Source organism: Pelodiscus sinensis, chromosome 2 (genome assembly GCF_052426305.1).
Source record: "Pelodiscus sinensis isolate ZL-2025 chromosome 2, ASM5242630v1, whole genome shotgun sequence".
Classification (NCBI taxonomy): Eukaryota; Metazoa; Chordata; order Testudines; family Trionychidae; genus Pelodiscus; species Pelodiscus sinensis.
Genome location: NC_143053.1, coordinates 103,563,748 through 103,586,015, shown reverse-complemented (window position 1 = coordinate 103,586,015; position 22,268 = coordinate 103,563,748). Strand labels below are relative to the sequence as shown.

Below are 22,268 nucleotides of genomic sequence, written 5' to 3'. Positions count from 1 at the left end.
AAGGGGTGGAGCTGGGGCTAGCCTTCCCTTGACAGCCCTTCAGCACCGCCTGGTACTCCGGTGGCAGTTTCAATGGCCTTGGGCTCTGGCCACTGCTGCAGTAGCAGCGGTGGGGGCTGGGTCCTGAAATACTGGGTCCTGGGGCAATTGCCCCCTTTGCCCTCTCCTCTCGCCCCACCCCCACCGGTGGGCTTGAGCTAGAATAAACAGTGGATCCAATGGGTTTCCATGTCACCTCTAGAAATCTAAAAATCACATAAAACTGAAAGTGGAGTGGAAGTCAATGGGAGTTTCAGACACAAAGCCAATGGCAGGTTCAGTGCCAGGATTTGGATCTGGGGGAAAGTGAATTGAGTGGTTTGCTCTTTCCTAGTAGTTCATGTCGCAAAACAGTCCTATAGTTGCAGGTCTGACTCTCTCAGCTCAGAAGAGGCCAAGACTGGCACAACAGAGGCCTGGCCGGTCACAACTGAGGCATATTAGAAGAGCTACATTGCAGAAACTTTCTTGGCCCCGACCAGCCCTTCAATTCATTTTGACTCCTGCCTCACTTTCACCCAGCATTAAATTCACCAAGCAATGTAAACCTTAAGTTGCTGCCCCTCACATGCTGCTAGGAATATTATTGAAAATATAACCCCAAAGAGCAGGTGTACCTGAATGAGCTGTGTACAATACTGCAAATGCTTAACTATGGTGATATCAAGACTCTCATTCCCTGTGGTCAGTGGCAGAGGACTTCCAGCTACACTGGTCCCAACTCCTGTGTCTTCAGTCAAAGCTTCACTGAGGTGCCCTCTGGCTTCTGAGTGCTCCGATCTGTAACTGTTAATGCAGGAATCTGGGTAAGGAGTTGATTTTCTTCTCATGCGGACAGAGCACGTTAACTCAACATGACTAACATCAGGCACAAGAAGAATTGCTGCAAGCAGTGATCTGTAACCAAACAGCCCTTGATAAGCCAGAAGCCTTTTAATGAATACATCATATCTTAACTTGGCAGTAACATTGTGTAATGAATGCGGAATGATTGTATACATTTAAAAGACAAATTGCGTCCACAGTGGTCTACTTTGTTCCTCCAGAACAATGCCACTTTTGTGGAGAACTCCCCAAGAAGTCTTTGAAATTTGCCCATGTTCACACTTTTTATTTTTTCATCTGTTGACTTTATTATTTACCAAATCGTTCTGAATTAAACTGCATGATTGATTTGTAGTTCTCTCAAAAATTAAACCATTAAGAACTAATTTATCAGTGTTTTGAGAACACCAGGTTTAATTGTTAGTAAAAGAGAAAATATGGCTGGCATAAAAGATATGATGTTTCCATCTGCTGTTCTAGGCATAGTATGTATAACAAACAGTTCACAGTATTTTTTCCCACAGGATAAAACTTATTCTCACTGTGTTTAAATCATTATTTCCATTTTCTTGTTGCAACAGTGTTCTCTCCTGGTTTGAATGTAGAGCCCAATACTGATTTCCAATGTACAATAACGTTTTAAAAATCAGAGCATCCGCAGCACCTTGGTTAGATGCTCTAAACTACATGTTAAAATTCAGCTAAAATCAGAGTTGGAATTGAGGCTGCTGTCAAACTTTGCATTAGAAAAAAAAGGAGCCCTTTTCATTTAACACTAATTGACTTAATTGCAATGCTGCCTATAGAAGGCCTGACTGCATGCAGTTTTTCATTGACCTCAGTGGGAGCAGGGTCAAGTTCATAATGCCTAAGTTAGCAAACAATGCAACTTACATAATTTACTTCCACCATAAGTCCAAGTTGGGAGGGAAAGTATGCATCGGGGTGTTTAGTTTTTTGGTGGCAGAATTGTGGTTGCTTACTTAGGCTTGAAAATGCCTTACAGGTGCTATGACAGGTAGTGGGAAACATTGCTTTCCTTTTAGAAAGCCACTGTGTGTTCTTTGTTCCTTCTGCAATCCTAGCTGAAGTGTGCAGACTCTGTGCATCATATTTTAGTTCTGCTGAGGTGACGTGTATAATGAGGATCTAATGATAAAACACAGTCAGTTTCACAAGGTGATGTGACAGAACATAAACACACAACTATGTCTCCTCACACAGACAGTGGCGGAATGAGGGCCAGGAACAAAGTACCAGTCATCACTCTTACAGTTCAAAGGAAACCTACACCATGCTGTTTACATCTGGCCCTGTGTTACTGTTACTGACAAGCCTAATCCACTGCAAACACTCATGGGGCTAGAGAGAAAAGATAAGGGTGGGGGAAAAACACAGAGGAATTAGTTATTAAATCCAAATCAAGGAAACCTAGGTCCAAACCTATATCAAGGAAGAGGCTCTGCAGATATTGATCTTTGGGGCACTAATTTATTACACTTCTCTTTTGGTGAAGAGACTGTGGTAGTTTGGTCAAGGAAAAATTGATACCTGCATTTGAAGAGATTCATATTGTTAACTAATAGAAAACCTCAGATTGATAACCTCAGATATCTAGTTTAATCTTCCTTGAATAATGTGTGCACCAGGATCCTCTCTGTTAGTGACAAAGAACTAGTGTAGCAGCTTGACTCAAGAGCCTCAAGCTGGCTGTCACTGTTCACTTACCTAGTCTTCTCGGGCTCAGTGTCTGAAAATACTGAGTCAGCACCTCCTCCTCCACCATTACAAACCTCATCACCTCCACCATCCTCCTCATCAAAGTCAGAGGTGTTCAGGAAATCAAAGCTTTCTAAAGCACTTTCAACTGTTAGACTGAAACTGGAGGACCTGCTTCCGTTTACTGGTGGCTTGCACTGCAAAGGCAGAACAAACCAATGAACACCACACATGTTTAATCACGGATAAAGGGATAAAATGAGAGTTTACAACTTTTCATGCTCTTTTTAAAACTTCATTTTATTGGGTTATGTTAATTTCAAACCTTCATATTCATAAGAAATACAATTGAAGTTGGCACACTGAAAAAGCTCCAAATGGAAAACACATCAAGGCTGGCATTCAACTCTCGTCCTATAAAAATGATTATGTTTTCACTTAGTCAAGGGAAGGGACCTTCGGTGGCCTTCAAGAGGACACCGTTAATTAACATGTGGAAGGGTGAAAATATAAGGCAGTAATTTTAGATACAGAAGCTTAATTACATGCATTCATTTAAGCAATACTGGGCCAAATTCATTCCTGGGATAACTTCAGTGGATTAAATCAGGTATGAATTTGGTCCCATTTCTCCATATTATTGTACAGGGCTAGAGGCAGAGGAGGAGAGCAAGACATTCCTCTATTGAATCAAGTCCGATTCCAGCACCACACTTGCCCACAGCTGGGGGTGATTTGGAGTTTTGCACCTATGCCATCTGTACATAATATTAATACTTCAGCATTACAGTATCTTACACCTTCCAAGGCTATGTAAACATTAAACAATCCTCACAACACCCCTGTGAGATAGGTATCCACCTTTCATTCTGCTTATACATTTGAAGAGCTAGGAAGGCAGTTTCCTGTCCTGGACAAAATAAAACTGGCAACTGAACTGCCACTTTTCTCTTCCTGCTGACAGAGTCAAGAGAAGCTTTCTTCATCTAGAACAACTTTTGTCTTGACCCTTTTGCGCATAAATTCCAGCAACTCAGTGAGTGACCCACAGTCTCGATCCTCAAGCAAATTAACAGGTTGAATGGTGATCTCAAAGCAGCAGTGGTCTCAAGAGTCCAAGCAGCACCACCTGAACATGCATCCCCCCTTCTGTTCCTTTTGTTATGATATGCTTCACAGAGCGAAATGAATACTTTCCCCTGCCCCAGTACTGTTCTGACAGCTGACCTCATTTGCACAGGCAGCAGAGCGGCTGAGAAGTTCAAAAATACCCGATACTTGTAGTCTCTCGTGTACAAATCCACTTCGGAGCTAGTTCAGGGAGCCAGAGCAGGAGGCACGGGCTGTCAAAAAAGCACTTAGCTTGGAAAAGTACCATGTAGCTGTAAATGCCAATGGAAACACAGATGTTAAAATGGTAAAGTAAAAGGACAACCTCTCCCTCCTTTCCTTAGTTCAATTATGTGGCTAATTCTACACTATTCAGACCATGCCAACAGGCCACCTGGCATATGAATATGAAGCATTTGAAATCAGCTATTTCCAATTAACTCTGCCCTCATGATAAAGAATCATGAATATCATCTTATGGGGAAAAATGAGTCTCAATAATGAGTGAAGAGCTGTAAAACAAATCTAAGGTTAGACACTACGTATTGTAATATATGTTAAAATCATTTTTCCTTTAGTTTTATCACATACTCAGTCTCATTCTTAACCTAATTATAAGATTTGTAGCAATACACAGTCTCACCTTGTGTCCAGGGGACTAGATCAGGCAATCTCTTGAGGTCCCTTCCAGTCGTACACTACTTTGGTACTATGATTTAGATACTCAGGAGCGGGTTTACAAAGTAGCATATGTGATTTAAGAGCGAAAGTCCCAGTGACTTTCAATATACCTGGTGCTGCTAAGATACCTAGATGCTTTTGAAAAATTTTACCCCTTCAGTTATGAGGCCAGAACTGCATCTGGCAGAAACTGACAGAACTCTATTGACTTCAGAGGGAGACATACTGATTTATAGCAACTGAGGTTCTAGCCTGCAGATTTTTATAGACAGAAGGGACTACTGTCATCTGACCTCCTGCACAACATAGTCATAGTTTCACTATATAATTTCTGCAGTGGGGGCAATTTATTCAATTTTTTGTTCATTAAGGTAACCCCGTTATTTTTTCATCTTCTAATTACATTAAACTATGAGTTGCTCAAGAATGTAAGGTACTTGTAACCAAACTGCAAACGACAAAAATGTCACTCTGCAGCAGGAGTCACCAAACTGTCAATCACGATCGATTGGCTGAGGCTACAGAATCAACTAGTTGATCATGATCTCTGGGCCACTAAAACCCAGCAGTGCAGCAGGGCTCAGACAGGCTGCCTTCTAGCTGCAAACTCATCTCTACTCCCATGGTGGGGGGGGGGGGGAATAGAGAAATGGGACAGCATGTCGCTGCAAGCTGCCCATGCCTGCAGTTCCCATTGGCTAGCTTCTGACCTATGGGAGCTCTGAGAGGTGCTCAGGGCAGGGGGAAGCACATGGAGGCATGCTGTCTTGCTGCCTTCTCTCCCCGCCTCCTCCGCTCCAGGGGAGTACAGACAAGCCTGCAACCAGCCACCTCTGAGAGTGGCATGGGGTCACGGCAGGCAAGCAGCCTTTCTCACTCTGCTGGCCAGGAGCCTCCTGTGATAAGTGCTGGCTCCCAGCCACAGCCTGCATCTTACACCCTCTCCTGCAGCCCTGACCTCCCACCCAAGCCAGCACCCCCTTCTCCACTCCATCCTGCACTTAACACACTGCCCCAGCCTGGAGTCCCTTTCTGCACTAAAACTCCCTTCCAGAGTTTGCACTCCTCACCTCGTCCTACTCTCAAAACCCCTGGCCCAGAGTCCACATCCCCAGTGAAAATGAGTGTGAGGGTGCAGGAGAACAAGTGATGGAGAGATGGGGGAATGGAGTGAACGGGGCCTCAGGGAAGGGGCAGGGTAGATCTTGGGTTGCCCTGAAATTTAAAAAGTGATCTTTGGTGTAAAAAGGTTGGAGACCCCTAATCTAAAGAGATGGTTTGTCAATCGTGATTGGAGTGAATCAGTTGGTTTTAGATATTTTTCGTGAGCTCTTGAAAGCAGACTGAACAAATGGTACTTTGCTGTTTACAATTCACAGGGCCTACTATACTCATTCTGATGTTCTTTATTAGTGTTTTCTGAAAATATACTTACTTTAAGAATATCATCCAGACGCATCACCTCTTGGTCCAGGTCCTGGAATTCTTTGTACTGTTCTTTATGTGGCTCAAGTGTTAGGAGAAGCCCCTGAAAGGCATCGTCTATGCTTCCATCTAAATAAGACCTATATCCTTCTGATTCGCCACTTATTGATCCCTCACATTGCAGCCTTTCGGGTGTCATTGGAGCCTCTGCTGAGGTGAGCCTTTTTACCAGCTGTTTGGTGATGTTGCCTTCATAGGTATCCAGTTCCACTGGTTTCAGCTCTGACACTTCATCTGTGTCCTGTAGAAGTGAGACAGGCACCCTAGAATCTATAAATAGGTTATTGCTCCCAGGGCCAGGAGGCTTTTGATGAACTTCAGAGGTTACTCTGGAACTTTTCTTGTTCTCATTTACTGGTGTGTGCTCTGGCTCTGACTTCAAGTCTTTTGACTCAGGTGTAGAGTCCAGGGATGAGTTTGTGCTGGAAGTATCCATCGTTGAGGATTTGTGCTCTGGAGGTATGACAGTAATTTCAGGACTAGAAGGGTCAAGAGTAGAGACCGAATTGACTGTGCTGGATTGAGGAGAACAATCTCCATTGGGTATATCGCCAAAACTGAAAGATACTGGTTTTTTCTCATTGGCTGCCATCCCATTTTCAAAGAGACCGTCTGGCGAATTGGACTGCAATGATAATGTAACATGTAAAAATTAAAACACCAGAAATGCAGCTCTCATTGCATGTGACACACACACACACACACACACACACACACACACACACACACACACACACACACACACACACACACACAGCTCTAGCATAAACCTGCCCATCTCCTGCACTCTTCAATGTGAGTGCTACCTGCTACATCAGGTCTAGGAAACTTGGTCAGTTTCTTTTCTGTTGACCAAGTAAACAGAGCCAGCAATTGAGCATGATAAAACAGTAAGATCTGAATACATTATTATCGGATAAAAGTGCAGACAGCAATTTAATTTGCATTATTCAGTTTACTACTTCACATTCATTGTCATGTAGTTACAGCTCTTTTGTGCACCTCTGTACTCATTTAATGGTTGTTCAGATTTACTGTTTTATTTCCCCCCCCCACCCATTTTTAAAGCAAAAATATCCCAGAATCACAAAACTATTCAACTAGCTCATGTTAATGCTTAATATTATATGATTTTCAGGGTCATGCAATACTTTTGACAAAAAATGTATTTGTTACACTAAGAATAACAGGTGAATGTAGGTCGCATAGAAGATTAAAAAAAACAGAAAAACTTTCATGATGCCTTTTCCACCAGTTCTGAGACAAACTGACAAGTAGAAGACAGTAGAATATCTAAATGAGGGTATGTCTACACTACAGCACTAATTCGAATTAGTTAGTTTGAATTAGCTTAGTTCAAATTAACGCATCCAGACTAAAAAACTAGTTCTAATTAGCGTTTTGCTAATTCGAACTAGCATGTCCACACAGAGTGGTCCCTGAACCGGGGTTAAGGCTGGCCGGAAGCAGTGCCGGTAGGGCATCAGAGGAGGACTTAGAGCGTGGAGCTGCTGTCTCAGGCTAGCCGAGGCTGTGCTTAAAGGGACCCGACCCCCACCCCGGGCAGACAGTTCTCAGGGGTGTCCCGCTTGCAAAGCAGTCCTGGCTTGGAGTGCCCTGAGTGCCCACACTGGGCACATCACAGCACTCGGCCATCAGACCGGCTGCACTTGCCGCAGGCTGCCATCTGGGGAGAGGGGGCAATTGGGGGGGCTGCAGGAGAGGTTAAACCCCCAGAAGCCTGCAGAGCCAGCCCAGTCCTCCCCATCGGGCGCTCGTACCCCATTCCTCCCTCACCTCCTTCCACTTACCCCTCCCTAGCCCCCCTTCCTGATGTTCAAAATAAAAGACAATTGTGTTCAAAAATAGAATCTCTCTTTATTGAACAAAACTGGGGGAGACTGGGAAAAGGAGGTGGGAGAGGGGAAGAGAGAGGGTGGGAGAGGGGAGGGCAACTACAATGATGAGGGGTTTGGAACAGGTCCCATATGAAGAGAGGCTAAAGAGACTAGGACTTTTCAGCTTAGAAAAGAGAAGATGGAGGGGGGATATGATAGAGGTCTATAAAAGCATGAGTGGGGTGGAGAGGGTGCATACAGAAAAGTTCTTCATTAGTTCCCATAATAGAAGGACTAGAGGACACCAAAGGAAAGGAATGGGTAGCAGGCTTCAAACTAGTAACAGAAAGTTCTTCTTCACAAAGCAAATAGTCAACCTGTGGAACTCCTTGCTGCAGGAGGCTGTGAAGGCTAGAACTAGAACAGAGTTTAAAGAGAAGTGAGATCAATTCATGGAGGTTGGGTCCATGGAGTGGTATTAGCCAGGGGGTAGGAGTGGTGTCCCTGCCCGAAGTTTGTGGAAGGCTGGAGAGGGATGGCACGAGACAAATGGCTTGGTCACTGTCTTTGGTCCATCCCCTCCAGGGTTCCTAGGGTTGGCCGCTGTCAGCAGACAGGCTACTGGGCTAGATGGACCTTTGGTCTGACCCAGTACAGCCATTCTAAGCTCAGGGTCGGGGGTCTCAGTGGACCACCTTGATTTTCATGCAAACCTGCTCCTGGGTGGCCAGGCTGGCAGCTCTCCTGCCCTAGACGGCCGCTTTCCTGTGCCTAGTGGGGAGGTCGTGGATGAGGTCCACGATGTCTGCACTGGACCAGGTGGGTGCCTGCCTCTTGAGGTCCTGGGAAAGCTCCCAGGAGCCGCCAGCCTGGTCCCAGGAAGAGGGGGAGGGCTGGGGGGCATCGGGTGGCTGGCTCGAGCCGTGCCAGGTGCAGGGTCTGCTGGCTGGGTGCTGGCAGGCTTGCACCTGGCACAGGCACCGTAGCCAGCCCGTGCCCCTTTAAGGGGTCCGGGGCCGGGAGGGGGGCAATAGAGTTTCCCTGGTGTTGGCCAGAGTGGCCACCAGGGAAAGTTGGGGAGGGCTAGCCTCCCACTAGTTCGAATTAAGGGGCTACACACCCCTTAATTCGAACTAGTAAGTTCAAACTAGGCTTAGTCCTCGTACAATGAGGATTACCTAGTTCGAACTAAGTGCTCCGCTAGTTCGAATTAAGTTCGAACTAGCGGAGCGCTTGTGTAGCGCCTATCAAAGTTAATTCGAACTAACGTCCGTTAGTTCGAATTAACTTTGTAGTGTAGACATACTCTGAGGGACAGAGTTTTCTCCGGTTAGGTCTGTGCAGTGGATCTCAGCTCTCCATCTTTTACTCACGTGAACATCTCTTACTGACCACTATGAGAGTTTTATACATTGTAGGGGGAGCAGAATTTCACCAGAATGTATTTTTAAGTGAAAATAGCCTTTGATTAGACAAGGCATCAATAAAAAGGAGCAAAATGTATAAATATCTCACATTTAACTCTCCTTTGAAATGAATTATGTGGTATTAAAAAAATTTCTAATGTCGTCTTCATTATAAACAAGTCTGAGACATCTTGGAGTTTTAGAACAAATTATTTTATTTTAACCAATCTTTAAAGTAGATCGAGGGAAAAGAAATGTAGAACTTTAAAAGGAAAATAATAATAAAAAAAAACCACAGCAAAATTGGAAGTACCAGAATCTTGTCAGAATGACATGGAAAAATTGTAACCTACAGTAAAACACCTGTCATTTTTACCATAGTCCTTACCCTTGAATTTTTTGAATTGCACAGCACACTTGTTCACAACTCACATGTGAACACAACACAGATGTAAAGTGATGCTAATGTTTTGCTGACAGTTTGCTGAAGAAAGCTGTAAGCATTTATACAGTGGCTTAGTTTATAAGATTAAAGCATTCAAAGCTGCTCTAGGCAAAAGTTCAATGTTTTTTATTATTTCATTCTAAGTCTAATATATATGCAGTTCTGTTACTTTTTTCCACGTGCATACATTTTTATACTTCCTTTCAGTACTGGAAGTCAGATTACAAGAAAACCAGAGCATCAACCAGAGCATCTGCCTTCCTTCCTAAAGACGTGTTGTCTGATTTATCATTTGTAACAGAAGCTTTGCCTCATCCCTAGGTAGTGGTCCTCATTCCACTGAATTGTATTATTGACTGTCCTGAGAATAGCACTAGGCTTATGCTCAATCTTCCCTGCAACCAGTCAGCAAACTAGATGATCAAACAGAGCATGCACGGAAACAAGAAAGCCTCAAGAGCATTGAGGCCTCAGAGCATTGAAACATTCACGACACAAACACACACCCCTCCTACCAGCAAAACTCACATATTGCTCTAGCCCTGATTTAGGCTTCAGCCTCAGAGATGGCAGATCACTAAAAGAGCGACTGCGCTGAAGCTTGTCAAAGAAAGTGTCTTGCAGAGCATCTAAAATTGACAACTGCAGCTTGTCTTGTGGAGGATGTAGCCACTTCTTCATCAGTTAAAGCAAAAAGGGGGGAGTTAGTTCAATGCATCATAGTTACAGCACTTAAATGGCTAGTTTTAGAGATATTAGGAGTGAAATTCACCTCATTTTCAAGGCCATTGTGCTACTTAAATGCTATTCAACCCATCAAAGTATGGTTTAAGCAGGGTTTAAGTGACACCTTTGCCCTGTGCAAATCCTTTGAGTTATATTAAACTAGGACTAGTCTTAATTTTTTTTTATAACTGCTATTGCAGGACGGACATAAAATCTACCCAGATAGTACAAGCACACAGGCAGAAGCACGGGCATCAGATAACTGACTATATTGTGTATTTTTCCAGGAACCTAAACACGCTTTCTTTCTAGATGGAACATCTGGAATTGTGTTGCTTTTCATAAAGAGTTTATAAGGGCAATATGATGAAACTGGGAAAATGCATTTTAAATCAATTTAGCATTTAGGATGTTGATATGGCAGTGAGGCTTTCCATATAATTATGAGGTCAAACTTAACTTACAAAGAATGAGTGATCCTTGAAGACAGGAGTTTCTGGGGTGCCTTGGCTATACATGGACATCCTTCTTTGGAGAGCAGATGCTTTGTTCACATTGCCTGTGGATGGGGTCAAGTCCTCAACATCAAATGGGCTGCAAAAAATAAGTCACACATTCACTAGACTGAAGGAGACTGTATTGCAAGGAAAAAATGTTTCCTTTTTATTCATTTGGCTCCTTGGAATAAGCTGCACCTGCCACAAAACAAAAGTAATGGATTTTAACAACAAATCTAAAAAGGATAATTCCATTTTTAAGTGAACTGTTTCTCTGAAACTTGTTCATTAGGCAGGTAGCTTAGAAGTGTGATCCTCTTTTAGGATTAAAGTAGTCCACTGCCAAGAATAACTTTATATATGCTAATATGATGTGACTTACAACATGAAGAATCATCTTCCATTTGAGATGACACATATCATACATAACTGAGTAAGGCAGTCTATTATTAAAAGAGCCCTTGCATCACAATGGAATACAGCAGTTGTCATGACTGGTTTCATGCTTTATTGCATTTTAAGATATACACAAATGTAAATGTTAAATACTTCAGTGTTTGTTTGGAGATGTCAGATACTTCATTAAAGTGCCAAGAAATTTTGCTTTGAATCCTAGCGCTCTCATCCCGTGCTGTCTAGGGATTTTTTGCTACCCTGAAGCTATGTCAAGGAGGGATGTAAGAGGTTAACTAGTAAACCAGCTAACTAATAAGCATTAGCTTATCAGTTAATCATACTGGCTAAATTTCCAGCCACCGTCAGGAGTCCTGCAGGGCCAGTCATCACCAGAAGCCTATGGAACCAGCTGCACTAGCAGCCCCTGAGAGCTGCCAGGAGCCCATGGGTCCACGTGGTTCAAGGAACCTGCGGCGTCAGCAGCCCAAGGAGCATTTAACCATGTAACTGATGGACTTTCAGTCAGTTACACGGTTAGTGTTTTAAAAATCAGACAGCCCCCCAATCTGAAGCAAACACTCACCAATAGCCACAAACATACCACAAAAACATTCACTCAGGAACCTCTCTCTGCAACAAACACCGATGACAACTCTGTCCACACATCTATACAAGTGATACCATCACAGGACCTAACCACATAAGCCACACCATCAGAGGCTCCTCCACCTGTTCATCCACTAATGTGATACATGCCATCAGGTGCCAGCAATGCCCCTCTGCCATGAATATTGACTGAATTGGAAAGTCTCTGTGCCAAAGGATAAACAGACACAAATCAGACATCAGGAATGGTAATGCACATTAACCTCCATGGATATTCAGCAATGAATTTGAAAGTAGCCGTCCTTCTACAACAGAATTTCAAAACCCGATTACAAAGGCAAACACCTGAACTGGAATTCATTTGCAAATTCAACCCTATCAACTTAGGACTGAATAAAGAACCTGACTGGTTAACACACTGTGAAGGCAATTTCCCCTCTTTGGATAGTCACATCTCCACATCAAATGCTGTGAATGAGCCACTTCCATCCTGACTTGATTAGCTTCATTAACACAAGCAACCTCTTCTTTATATATACCCCAGCCTCTCTCACGTCTACTCCAATTCATCTGATGAAGTGGATTTTACCCATGAAAGTTTGTGCCCCTCTGTTAGTCTCTAAGGTGTCACAGGACTCCTCATTGTTCGCACATACAGATTAACATGGCTACTTATCTGAGACTTTAATTGCTGGAGACTCCAGAACAATCCTGGAGGGGTGGCAACCCTAGTAAAGAACCCAGTCTGTGCTATTCTACTCAACTGACTCATGACTCACTGCCTACACTGCTGTTTGCCCCTGTGTTAGCTGGGCATGCAGTATCTGGGCCCTACATGCTGCTGTAAATATAAACACACCGTTAACAACTAGCCCCAGGTCACACAGGAAGTCTGTGGTAAAATGGGGGTCATCACTGTCTCCCAATGCTCTTCACCAGGGAAATAAAGAGGGCATGAGACTCTAGTTGGCTTTGAAAAGGTGATGACCAACTGAAAAGTAAAGCAGTTCTACTTACTACCAGGTGATTTCAAGGTTCAGCTTTATAGTGCCAAGATCATTAATGTCAACAGCAACCGCCTGGGGCCGAGCTGCAAACAAGTCCTTTGTCTCACAGGTAACGCTTCCCACTAGAATGTGAGTGGCAAGTCCTTTAACTTCTGTGACCTGCAAGGGTAAAGAGCAGCAGTATTCAGAACAGGGCTTCATACTGTATGTCAGCTTTATGGCCAGCTTTTAACAGCAGGTATTAACTAGGGTTTACCTTAATGGAGATCAGCCCAACAATAAGAGGAAGGAAAACCACTTCTTCTCCGTCCCAGCTTTGCTTGCCATTCACTTCAATTTTGCCTTTCAATTTCCATCGCTGGCGGCCATACCTCATGAAAATCTAAGAGACAGAGAAGTCCTCTCAGTTTCTTGGCATGCATGCTCTACCTTTTCTCAAAGGTATGAGGGAAATGGTCATTTCTGAAACACACCTGAAGAACAGATGCTAAGAATAATGAACTCTGACTTTCCATCAGGTTTGGTGGAAAAGCAATGTTGAAGGGGCACTGCACTGTGTTCTCATATTCATTTCATAATATAAATTTGCTCTTACAGCACTTCATGTCTTGCAAAAATACTTGCTCCTACAGATCCAGAGCCAAGGGCAAAAAGGGAAGGTAACCCCTTTAATACCAGAAATGCCTTCCCTCTGAGCAGCTAGGACTGAGAACAAGGAGACGGGCATATCCTTAGTAATACTGCATCATTGCTAGGGATGGACAGATTCAGTGGTGAGATTTTGCAAAACCAGCAAAATAGATATGCTTATATGAAGCTTGTATGAATGATCTGAGGTTGGCTGGGGGAGTCCCATTCTCTCCTCTTCACATAACCTTCTCTGGCTAAGAGACCACAGCCATTCTTATCAGTTGCTTAGCCATGGTGGCCATTTTTAGTCCTCTCTTTAATTTGGGGTATACATTTAATTTGAGCCTCTTATGCTGTTTTTAAAAAGCTTCCATGTAGCTTATAGTTACTTCATTTTTGGGGTCTCTGTACCTTTTAATTTGTTTGTTTTATGTGCTCCTTTTTGTGTAGTTCCCCTTTCTGAAGTTAAATGCTACTGTGGTGATCATCTTTGGTATTTTCTCCCCCAAGAAGGATATTAATATATTCTGGTTGCTCTTCCTAAATTGTTCAGCTACATTTATCTCTTGGTCCAGACCCTCTGCTTCACTGAGGACTAAATCAAGAATTGCCTCTACTCCTGTGGGTCCCAGGACTAGCTGCTCCAAAAAGCAGTCAGTGGTGTCTAGAAATTTTATTTCTGAATCCTCTTCTAAGCAACCTGTACCCAATCATACAGAGATAGCTGAGATCCTCCATTACTGAGTTTTGTATTTTTATAATATCTCTAGTCTCTTGAAGCATTTCAGAATCACCATCACCATCCTGCTCAGGTGGTCATTAGTATATTACACTTACTATACTTGTATTATTCAGACATGAAATTTCTATCCCTAGAGATCCTGTGGAACAGGTTGATTCATTTTAAGATTTTTACTATCCTGGACTATGCTTTCTTTCACACAGGGCCACCCCCACCAGCAAGACCTATTCTGTCATTCCTGTATATTTTCTAACCTGGTGTTAGTAACCCATTGATGTTGTCTTACTTTAATAGATTTATCCTTTTTGTTTAGTTTGTTCTGACTAGATAAAGGAGGCATCTTCTACACAGATGAATTGGAGACTTATGCCAAGAATAAGATATTGTGAGGCATTATTTCTTTCTAAACAAGCTAGAGACAGACCTATTGTTATCTTAATAGCTATTAACCACTAACTTTGGGTCTTGATTGCTGCTGACATACTCAGACATAAAAACTACAGTGGGGAGTGGGTTTTTTACTAGCTACATGAGGAAAAAACAGCTCTTTCCACGATAAGTTACTTGCATGATCATGTACACAATGATGGAAATCTTCCCCTACTCCCACTTACTTTATACTAAGGAAACAGATAAGATACTTACCTCATATTGATCTCCAGGACAAAGACGAGCAAAACCAGCCAGACCTAAGAGCAAATGACATTTGAAATTGGTTTCAGAAGGTACTCTTTATTTAACCTTTTCTTCCCTTTTTAACTCCCTTTACCTGTATAAACCAGATGCTTATGACCCGATCAAAACCATAGCCCTATGGTATCAGTGCACTCTTGCCACGTGCCTCACCACTTTGAACATCCTTTCTAAAAGAGTTGAACCCACCTGTATTTCTTGCTGTTGGAAATTCAGGCTATCTATAAAGATCCCACTGATGGCAGAGAAGCTGTTGTGTTCACTTTTTGTTCCAGGGCAACATGAGAGTAGGATGTATTCCATAGGTGAGAGAGTAACCCAATCATGGATTTGATTTGTTTGGTGTTTGAATGTCTGATGTGTGTGCCTGGCTGGATTTTAGTTAAGAAAACTTCCTACTAGCACCTCACACTCTTTAATATACCTCTACATGTCAGTTAATAAGACAAGCCCCAAATCCATAAGAATCTTCTGGTGGATTGGAAATGAATTTCTTAGCCCCTACTACAGCCCCAAGAAATGGAAACTGCATCCTCTCCTTTTTCCTAGGCAGCTGTTGCGTAAAGTGTGCCAAGAACCATTGAGCTCTAAAGGTGACATGGCATCAGTTTACGACTTTTTTCTTCTTCATGATCTCTGTGTCATGTTTCATTATAAATGGGGATCATGTGAAATGAACAAAACTATTTCAATGTAATACAAGTAGGAAACATTCATTCTAGAGCAATTTTGGATAATTTGCTGTCCAACAGTTTGGTTTTTGTTCAGTATATTCACTACTCAAACTACTGATATCAGGCAAATGACAATGCATTTTTTTCATTCAGCTTTTTGCCCAGTAGTTTTTGTTATGACGTAGTCAAATGAGAAATTTAATTATAGACTCTGATAAACTGAAAGAGGTCTCCACATTCACCAACACAGAGTTCCCTATATTGACATAAATGGCCTGAGATGCATGCCATGACATGTTGTGGGTCTAATTATCATCTTGGACGCACGCACGCGCGCACGTGCTTGCGCTCTCTCTCTCTCATACGGGGCTACTCAGCTTTGGAAGCCCCGGGGGCCACAATGGTACTCACAGCACATGTTGAGGGCTACAACTTAAGTGTGGTTGCATATACATGAAAATATATACGCAAATAGCTTCATTCACACTGACAGGCATGAAAACAAAGGTTAAGGCAAGACTACACAACATGCAGGTCCCATTTAAATCAGTTCTGCTTATATTAATAAAATGGAATATTTACCCAATTTACACCCATATGACAGCACTTTTAATGAGCAATGACAGTCCAGGAATTTAACTACAGGCAGTCCCCGAGTTACACGGATCCGACTTACGTCGGATCCGCAGTTACGAACGGGTCACTTCCTCTCCCTGGTCTCGAGCAGACCAGGGAGAGGAAGCAAAGCGGCGGCGGAACGCGCGGCCAGCTGAAGAGCCCAGACGCGTCTGGGCTGTCAGCTGGCCACGCGCTCCGCTCTGCCCCCCACCCCCCCTCTGCAGACCAGGGGGAGGGGGAGCAGAGCGGAGCAGAGCAGAGCGGCGGAACGCGCAGCCAGCTGACAGCCCAGACGCGTCTGGGCTGTCAGCTGGCCTTGCGTTCTGCTCTGCTCTGCTCTGCTCTGCTCCGCTCTGCTCTGCTCTGCTCCCCCTCCCCCTGGTCTGCAGACCAGGGGGAGGGGGAGCAGAGCGGAGCACGCGGCCAGCTGACAGCCCAGACGCGTCTGGGCTGTCAGCTGGCCGCGCGTTCCGCCGCTCTGATGTGCTCCGCTCTGCTCCCCCTCCCCCTGATCTGCAGGGGGGGGGGGGGGAGCAGAGCGGAGCACGCGGCCAGCTGACAGCCCAGATGCGTCTGGGCTGTCAGCTGGCCGTGCGTTCTGCCGCTCTGCTCTGCTCCGCTCTGCTCCCCCTCCCCCTGGTCTGCAAACCATGGGGGGGGGGGGGAAGCAGAGCGGAGCACGCGGCCAGCTGACAGCCCAGACGCGTCTGGGCTGTCAGCTGGCCGCGCGTTCCACCGCTCTGCTCTACTCTGCTCCCCCTCCCCCTGGTCTGCAGACCTGGCGGACGGGGAGCAGAGCAGAGCAAAGCCGCAGAGCCTGAGGGCAGCAGGATAGCCACGGCGCGTCTGGGCTGTCCCGCTGCCCCCGTGCTCCGCGGCTTTGCTCCGGACGCCTGTGGTACAGCAGCTGGGGCGCTGCCAGTTGGTCCCGTAGCGCCGCTCTGGGTGCCACTGGACCAACCCAGCAGCACCCCAGCTGCTCTGCCCCAGGTGTCCCCTAGTCAGCAGCTGCTGAAAATGACCAGTGGCTGACTACAGGAAGCCCCTGCCCCGGGCTTCCTGGAATCAGCCGCTGATCAGTTTCAGCAGCAACTGACTTGGGGATGCCTTGGGTTCTTAAGTTGAATCTGTATGTAAGTCAGAACTGGCGTCCAGATTCAGCCACTGTTGAAACTGATCAGTTTCAGCAGCGGCTGAATCTGGACGCCAGTTCCGACTTACATACAGATTCAACTTAAGAACAAACCTCCAGTCCCTATCTTGTACGTAACCCGGGGACTGCCTGTACTAAAACCCTTATCAACAGGAGACTATTACATTGATTATTTTTTTGTTTTGGCTCCTACCCGCGGGCCACAAACAAATGGGCCGCGAGGAGGGGCAGCCTGTCCATATAGGTGAACGAGGCAGTCGCCTAGGGCGCCAAGTTAAATGGAGCGCCAAATAGTGGCGCACTATTATTGAGAGGTTTGGAGGTGGGGGAGCAGATTGCAGGGTTCGCCTAGAAAGCCAGTTGCTGGCAGCTAGTCTAGGGCTGCCCCTGACTGCGGGCCACATGCGGCCCATGGGCTGCATGTTGAATAGCCCTGCTCTAATACATGCAAATATTCAGTGGAGCATAAAATATACACTTTAAATTGCATAAAGAAAGCTTAGATCTGCAAGTAAATTGATCCCAATACCATATGCAATCTTGCATGGTGTATTTTTATACACACTCAGAGAAAGCACTCAGACATAACCAAGATTATGCACCAAAACTGCTCTCATTTACATTGATGTCACTTCTCTAACAACAATTATAGTCCACTAATTAAACTGAGAGCAGAACCTGAGTGTAGTTTGTACAGAGAGAAGTTGGTTTTGAGGCAGTTAGTGAAATGGTCACTGAGTACTAAGGCTGTCTATTAATTGCAGTTAATTCAAAATTAATTGCAATTTAAAAATTAATCATGATTAATCAGTTTTAATTACATTGATAAACAATATTAATCTAAATGTATTAAATACATTTTAAAATATATTGATTTCCATTGCAACACAGAATACAAAGTATACAGTGCTCACTTTATATTTTTATTACATATATTTCCACTAAATGATAAATTAGTTTTCAATTCACCTCATGCAAGTACTATAGTGCAATATCTACTGTGACATGAAATTTACAAATGTAGATTTTCTTTTTTGTTACATAACTGCACTCAAACTAAAACAATGTAAAACTTTAGTGCAACAATGGGCAACCTAGGCCAGTGACTAGGTCACATGAGTGGCTCTCCATCTCAGTGGACCACAAGGATATCATAACCAAGACGGTCTCCCAGAATAGGGCAGTTTTGCTAACTGAGCTTGCATACCTAGAATTTGTGGGGTGTGACAATTGAACCATAACAACGCTCTGATTGGATGCAAAGGGGCTATGTCTACACTGGCATGATTTTCCGAAAATGCTTTTAACGGAAAACTTTTCCGTTAAAAGCATTTTTGGAAAAGAATGTCTAGATTGGCAGGATGCTTTTCCGCACAAGCACTTTTTGCGGAAAAGCATCCGTGGCCAATCTAGACGCGGTTTTCTGCAAAAAAGCCCCGATCGCCATTTTCGCAATTGGGGCTTTTTTGCGGAAAACACTACTGTGCTGTTTACACTGGACCTTTTGCGCAAATGATTTGCGCAAGAGGGCTTTTGCCCGAGCGGGAGCAGCACAGTATTTCCGCAAGAACACTGACGATCTCATGTAAGATCGTCAGTGTTCTTGCGGAAATAAACAGCCACTGTAGACAGCTGGCAAGTTTTTCCACAAAATCAGATGATTTTGCAGAAAAACTTGTCAGTCTAGACACTGCCAGGGTGTGCACAGCTCTCCCAGTCAACGCTGTGTGCAATCAGCACACGCCTCACTTCATAAGTCCTTGCTTTACGTGTGTGCCACTTTAATATCAGTAGGGGGAAAAAGTACGCGGCTGGAAACCAGTGGAATCTGGCAATCCTGCTCATGGGCAATGTAAAACAAAATGTCTCACAGGTCACACACAGAACGTGAAAGGGCTGCAGGTTGCCCACTACTGCTCTAAAGATTTATACTGTCTTATTTTTAATGAAGTTTTCTTGCACATAATTCTACATTTGCATGTTCAGCTTTCATGATAAAGAGATTGCACTATAGTACTTGTACATGCAGTCCCCGGGTTACGTACAAGATAGGGACTGTAGGTTTGTTCTTAAGTTGAATCTGTATGTGAGTCGGAACTGGCGTCCAGATTCAGCCGCTGCTGAAACTGACGGCCAGTTCTGACTTACATACAGATTCAACTTAAGAACCCCAAGCGTCCCCAAGTCAGCTGCTGCTGAAACTGATCAGCGGCTGATTCCAGGAAGCCCGGGGCAGAGCAACTCTGCCTCAGGCTTCCTGTAGTCAGTGCTAGTCAGTTTCAGCAGCGGCTGACTTGGGGACGCCTGGGGCAGAGCAGCTGGGGTGCTGCTGGGTTGCTCCAGTAGCGCCGCTCCTCGGCGCTACTGGACCAACCCGGCAGCACCCCAGCTGCTCTGCCCCAGGCGTCCTGATTCAGCCGCTGCTGAAACTGACCAGCAGCGGCTGAATCAGGACGCCTGGGGCAGAGCAGCTGGGGTGCTGCCGGGTTGGTCCAGTAGTGCCCAGAGCGGCGCTGCGGGACCAACCGGCAGCGCCCCAGCTGCTCTGCCCCAGGGTCCACAACAAAAGCCTGGTCTGCTGGGGGGGGGGCACACTAGCTGAGCCCCCCCCCCCCCCAGCAGACCAGGGACAGAGCAAAGCCTCAGAAGTGCGGGAACCCACCGCTGCTGCGGCTTTGCTCCCGGTGCCCCTGGTCTGCTGGAGACGGTCCCCAGCAGACCAGGGGCACCGGGAGCAGCTTTTCTCGCCCCGGAGGTCGAGGTGGCGGGACCGCTGCCTGCGAGCTCCGGGGTGAGAGAGCCCCGTTCGTAAGTGCGGATCCGACGTAAGTTGGATCCGCGTAAGTTGGGGACTGCTTGTATTTTTCAATTTCCCCCAATTACTCCTTTTTTTTAAAGTGAAAATATTTGTAATTAAAAATATAGTGAGCAATGTACACGCAGTACTCTGTGTAATTAAAAATTACTTTAAAATGCAGAAAACAGAACACTATTTAAATATTTTTGGACTATTGTTTGTGTGATTAATCATGATTAATTTTTAATTGATTGACAGCCCTACTAAGTACATAAGCCACTGGTACAGGTTTACAATACTATATTTTATTCTCAAGCTTGTCTATAGGTGGCAGCAATCCTTCACAAGCCTAATTTACTGTTTCAGTAAGAGCTCTTCCTCAATTTAAAAATATTTGCCATTTGATACACAAATCCAGAGAATGCCACCACTGCCAGCCCCAATTGTTCAAAAACCACGAGTCAGGCCTTAAACAAATCAGGAAATTGGTTAACAAATAATTAACTTGAGTGGTTCATATTTGCTTTTTGAGCCTTCACAGTTCATGTTTTCAAGCTTTTCTCTGTAAGCATAAGGACTGAAAACTCTTTATTTTTTTAAATACAAAGTGGAGCTTCTCATGTAGCCATATGACTTCAGAAGCTGAGCTTTTCAAATAACATCTCCCATTATCATGGGGCTCGTAAAAGTTGGCATCAGTGCTACTGCATTAAATTTACTGGCAAACAGTTACCAATCTGAGAGAGAAATTATAAAGAGCAGGATTCTCAAAAGACACTTTCTCTTCATAGATGTATAAAAGTTAGATACACACACCAGTCACGTCCCTCTCCCTGCTCTTGCAAAGCCTGTTCTCTTAGCTATTGTAAACATCTATTTTTTGAACAAGCATAATTTAAATTGTTTCACATGAGGGAACTTCTTCCACCTTCCTGAAGCCTCTTCTCTCTCCCTAGAAGGAAGTTATTGCTGATATTTGGCGTAAGTTTTCAACTTTACTTCATCCCGTTGCTCCTAATTACACTTCTTTATCTTACCCTAAACAATACTTATATGGGCCCAATTGCTACAGTATCTGAATAGCTTACAACCTAATGTATCCCAACACCTTGTTTTGATAAAGAAGCATTGTATCCCCATTCTACAGATGGGAAGTACAGCACATGTATTTCAAAGGGAGTGAAGTGCCTATGTATCTTTGAGGGTCTGTGCCTATGTGGCTAACCCAAATCCCATGACAAGGAATCGAACATAAGATTGTTGAGTTCCAATCTTTACTGTCCTACCCGCAAAACAAGTGAGAGGCATTAAATTCTACCTAATGCAGATAACCCCTTTTTCTTTTGCTACAGATTGATCGATAGTTGGCCACTGCATCTAGACCCAAGCCCTTTCCTTTCAATACTTGCAATGAGTTCTTCGAACGGAACACAGCATCTCCTCTACTCTCACCTTGATACTGGGAGCAGAAGAACAAAGCTGCTCTCTGTCAGGGCTCATGTTGCCTCCCACCTCCTAATTTTTTTTTTATAAATAATTTACATTTACTAGCACTCTGCTGCCTCTTCCATCATTACAGAGGTGCTTGTATCAGCCAACTTGATCTCTGCTAGGCAGCCAGCATCACTGAGCATATTTTATGTAAATAAAAGAAACTTGTCTTCAGCCTGATGGAAGAGGGAGAGAGGGCGGTTTAAAACACAGCTCCATCTTTGTCTTTAACCAGATCCAGAGGCATTAGCCTACTGCAGGGATTAGCAATGATGGGCACATGGCCCATCAGGGTAATCTGCTGGCAGGCTGAAAGATGATTTGTGTAAGTTGACTGTCCACAGGCATGGCCCCCTGCAACTCCCAGAGGCTGCGGTTCATAGTTCCCAGCCTCTAGGAGCTCCCGGGAACCATGCCTATGGACAGTTGATGTAAACAAACTGTCTTGCAGCCCACCAGCAGATTGCCCTGATGGGCCACATGCCAAAGGCTGCTGACCCCTGGCCTACTGCACTTGTTTGGGTGAAAGGACACAAAATGGAATGGGGGAAAGCAAGTCTGAAAACAAGTAGGGAAGCATTGTAGCTCTTGGTATTACTGGGCTCACCCGCAAGGCTTGTGCCTCACCTCTGTTATTCCCTACAGCTTAATCAAAGTATATTTCTACAGGGGCTGGGAGAGGAAGGTGCC

General features: G+C 44.5%; 1 protein-coding gene across 3 annotated transcripts in view; it reads right to left on the bottom strand.

Annotated features, from left to right (window-relative positions):
* RIPOR2 (RHO family interacting cell polarization regulator 2) overlaps positions 1-22,268 on the bottom strand; it is a 114,377-nt gene that overhangs the window by 21,294 nt on the left and 70,815 nt on the right. For 2 of the 3 annotated variants that reach the window (XM_006134000.5, XM_075921133.2), the window contains exons 9-15: positions 14,798-14,841; positions 13,037-13,162; positions 12,791-12,939; positions 10,739-10,868; positions 5,810-6,484; positions 2,593-2,780; positions 657-825 (exon numbers count right to left, since the gene is read on the bottom strand). In XM_006134000.5, coding sequence (XP_006134062.4) covers positions 657-825; positions 2,593-2,780; positions 5,810-6,484; positions 10,739-10,868; positions 12,791-12,939; positions 13,037-13,162; positions 14,798-14,841 — 1,481 coding nt within the window. Of the gene's footprint in view, positions 1-656; positions 826-2,592; positions 2,781-5,809; positions 6,485-10,076; positions 10,224-10,738; positions 10,869-12,790; positions 12,940-13,036; positions 13,163-14,797; positions 14,842-22,268 lie in introns of all 3 variants that reach the window. The other variant, XM_075921135.2, reaches the window with a different exon arrangement.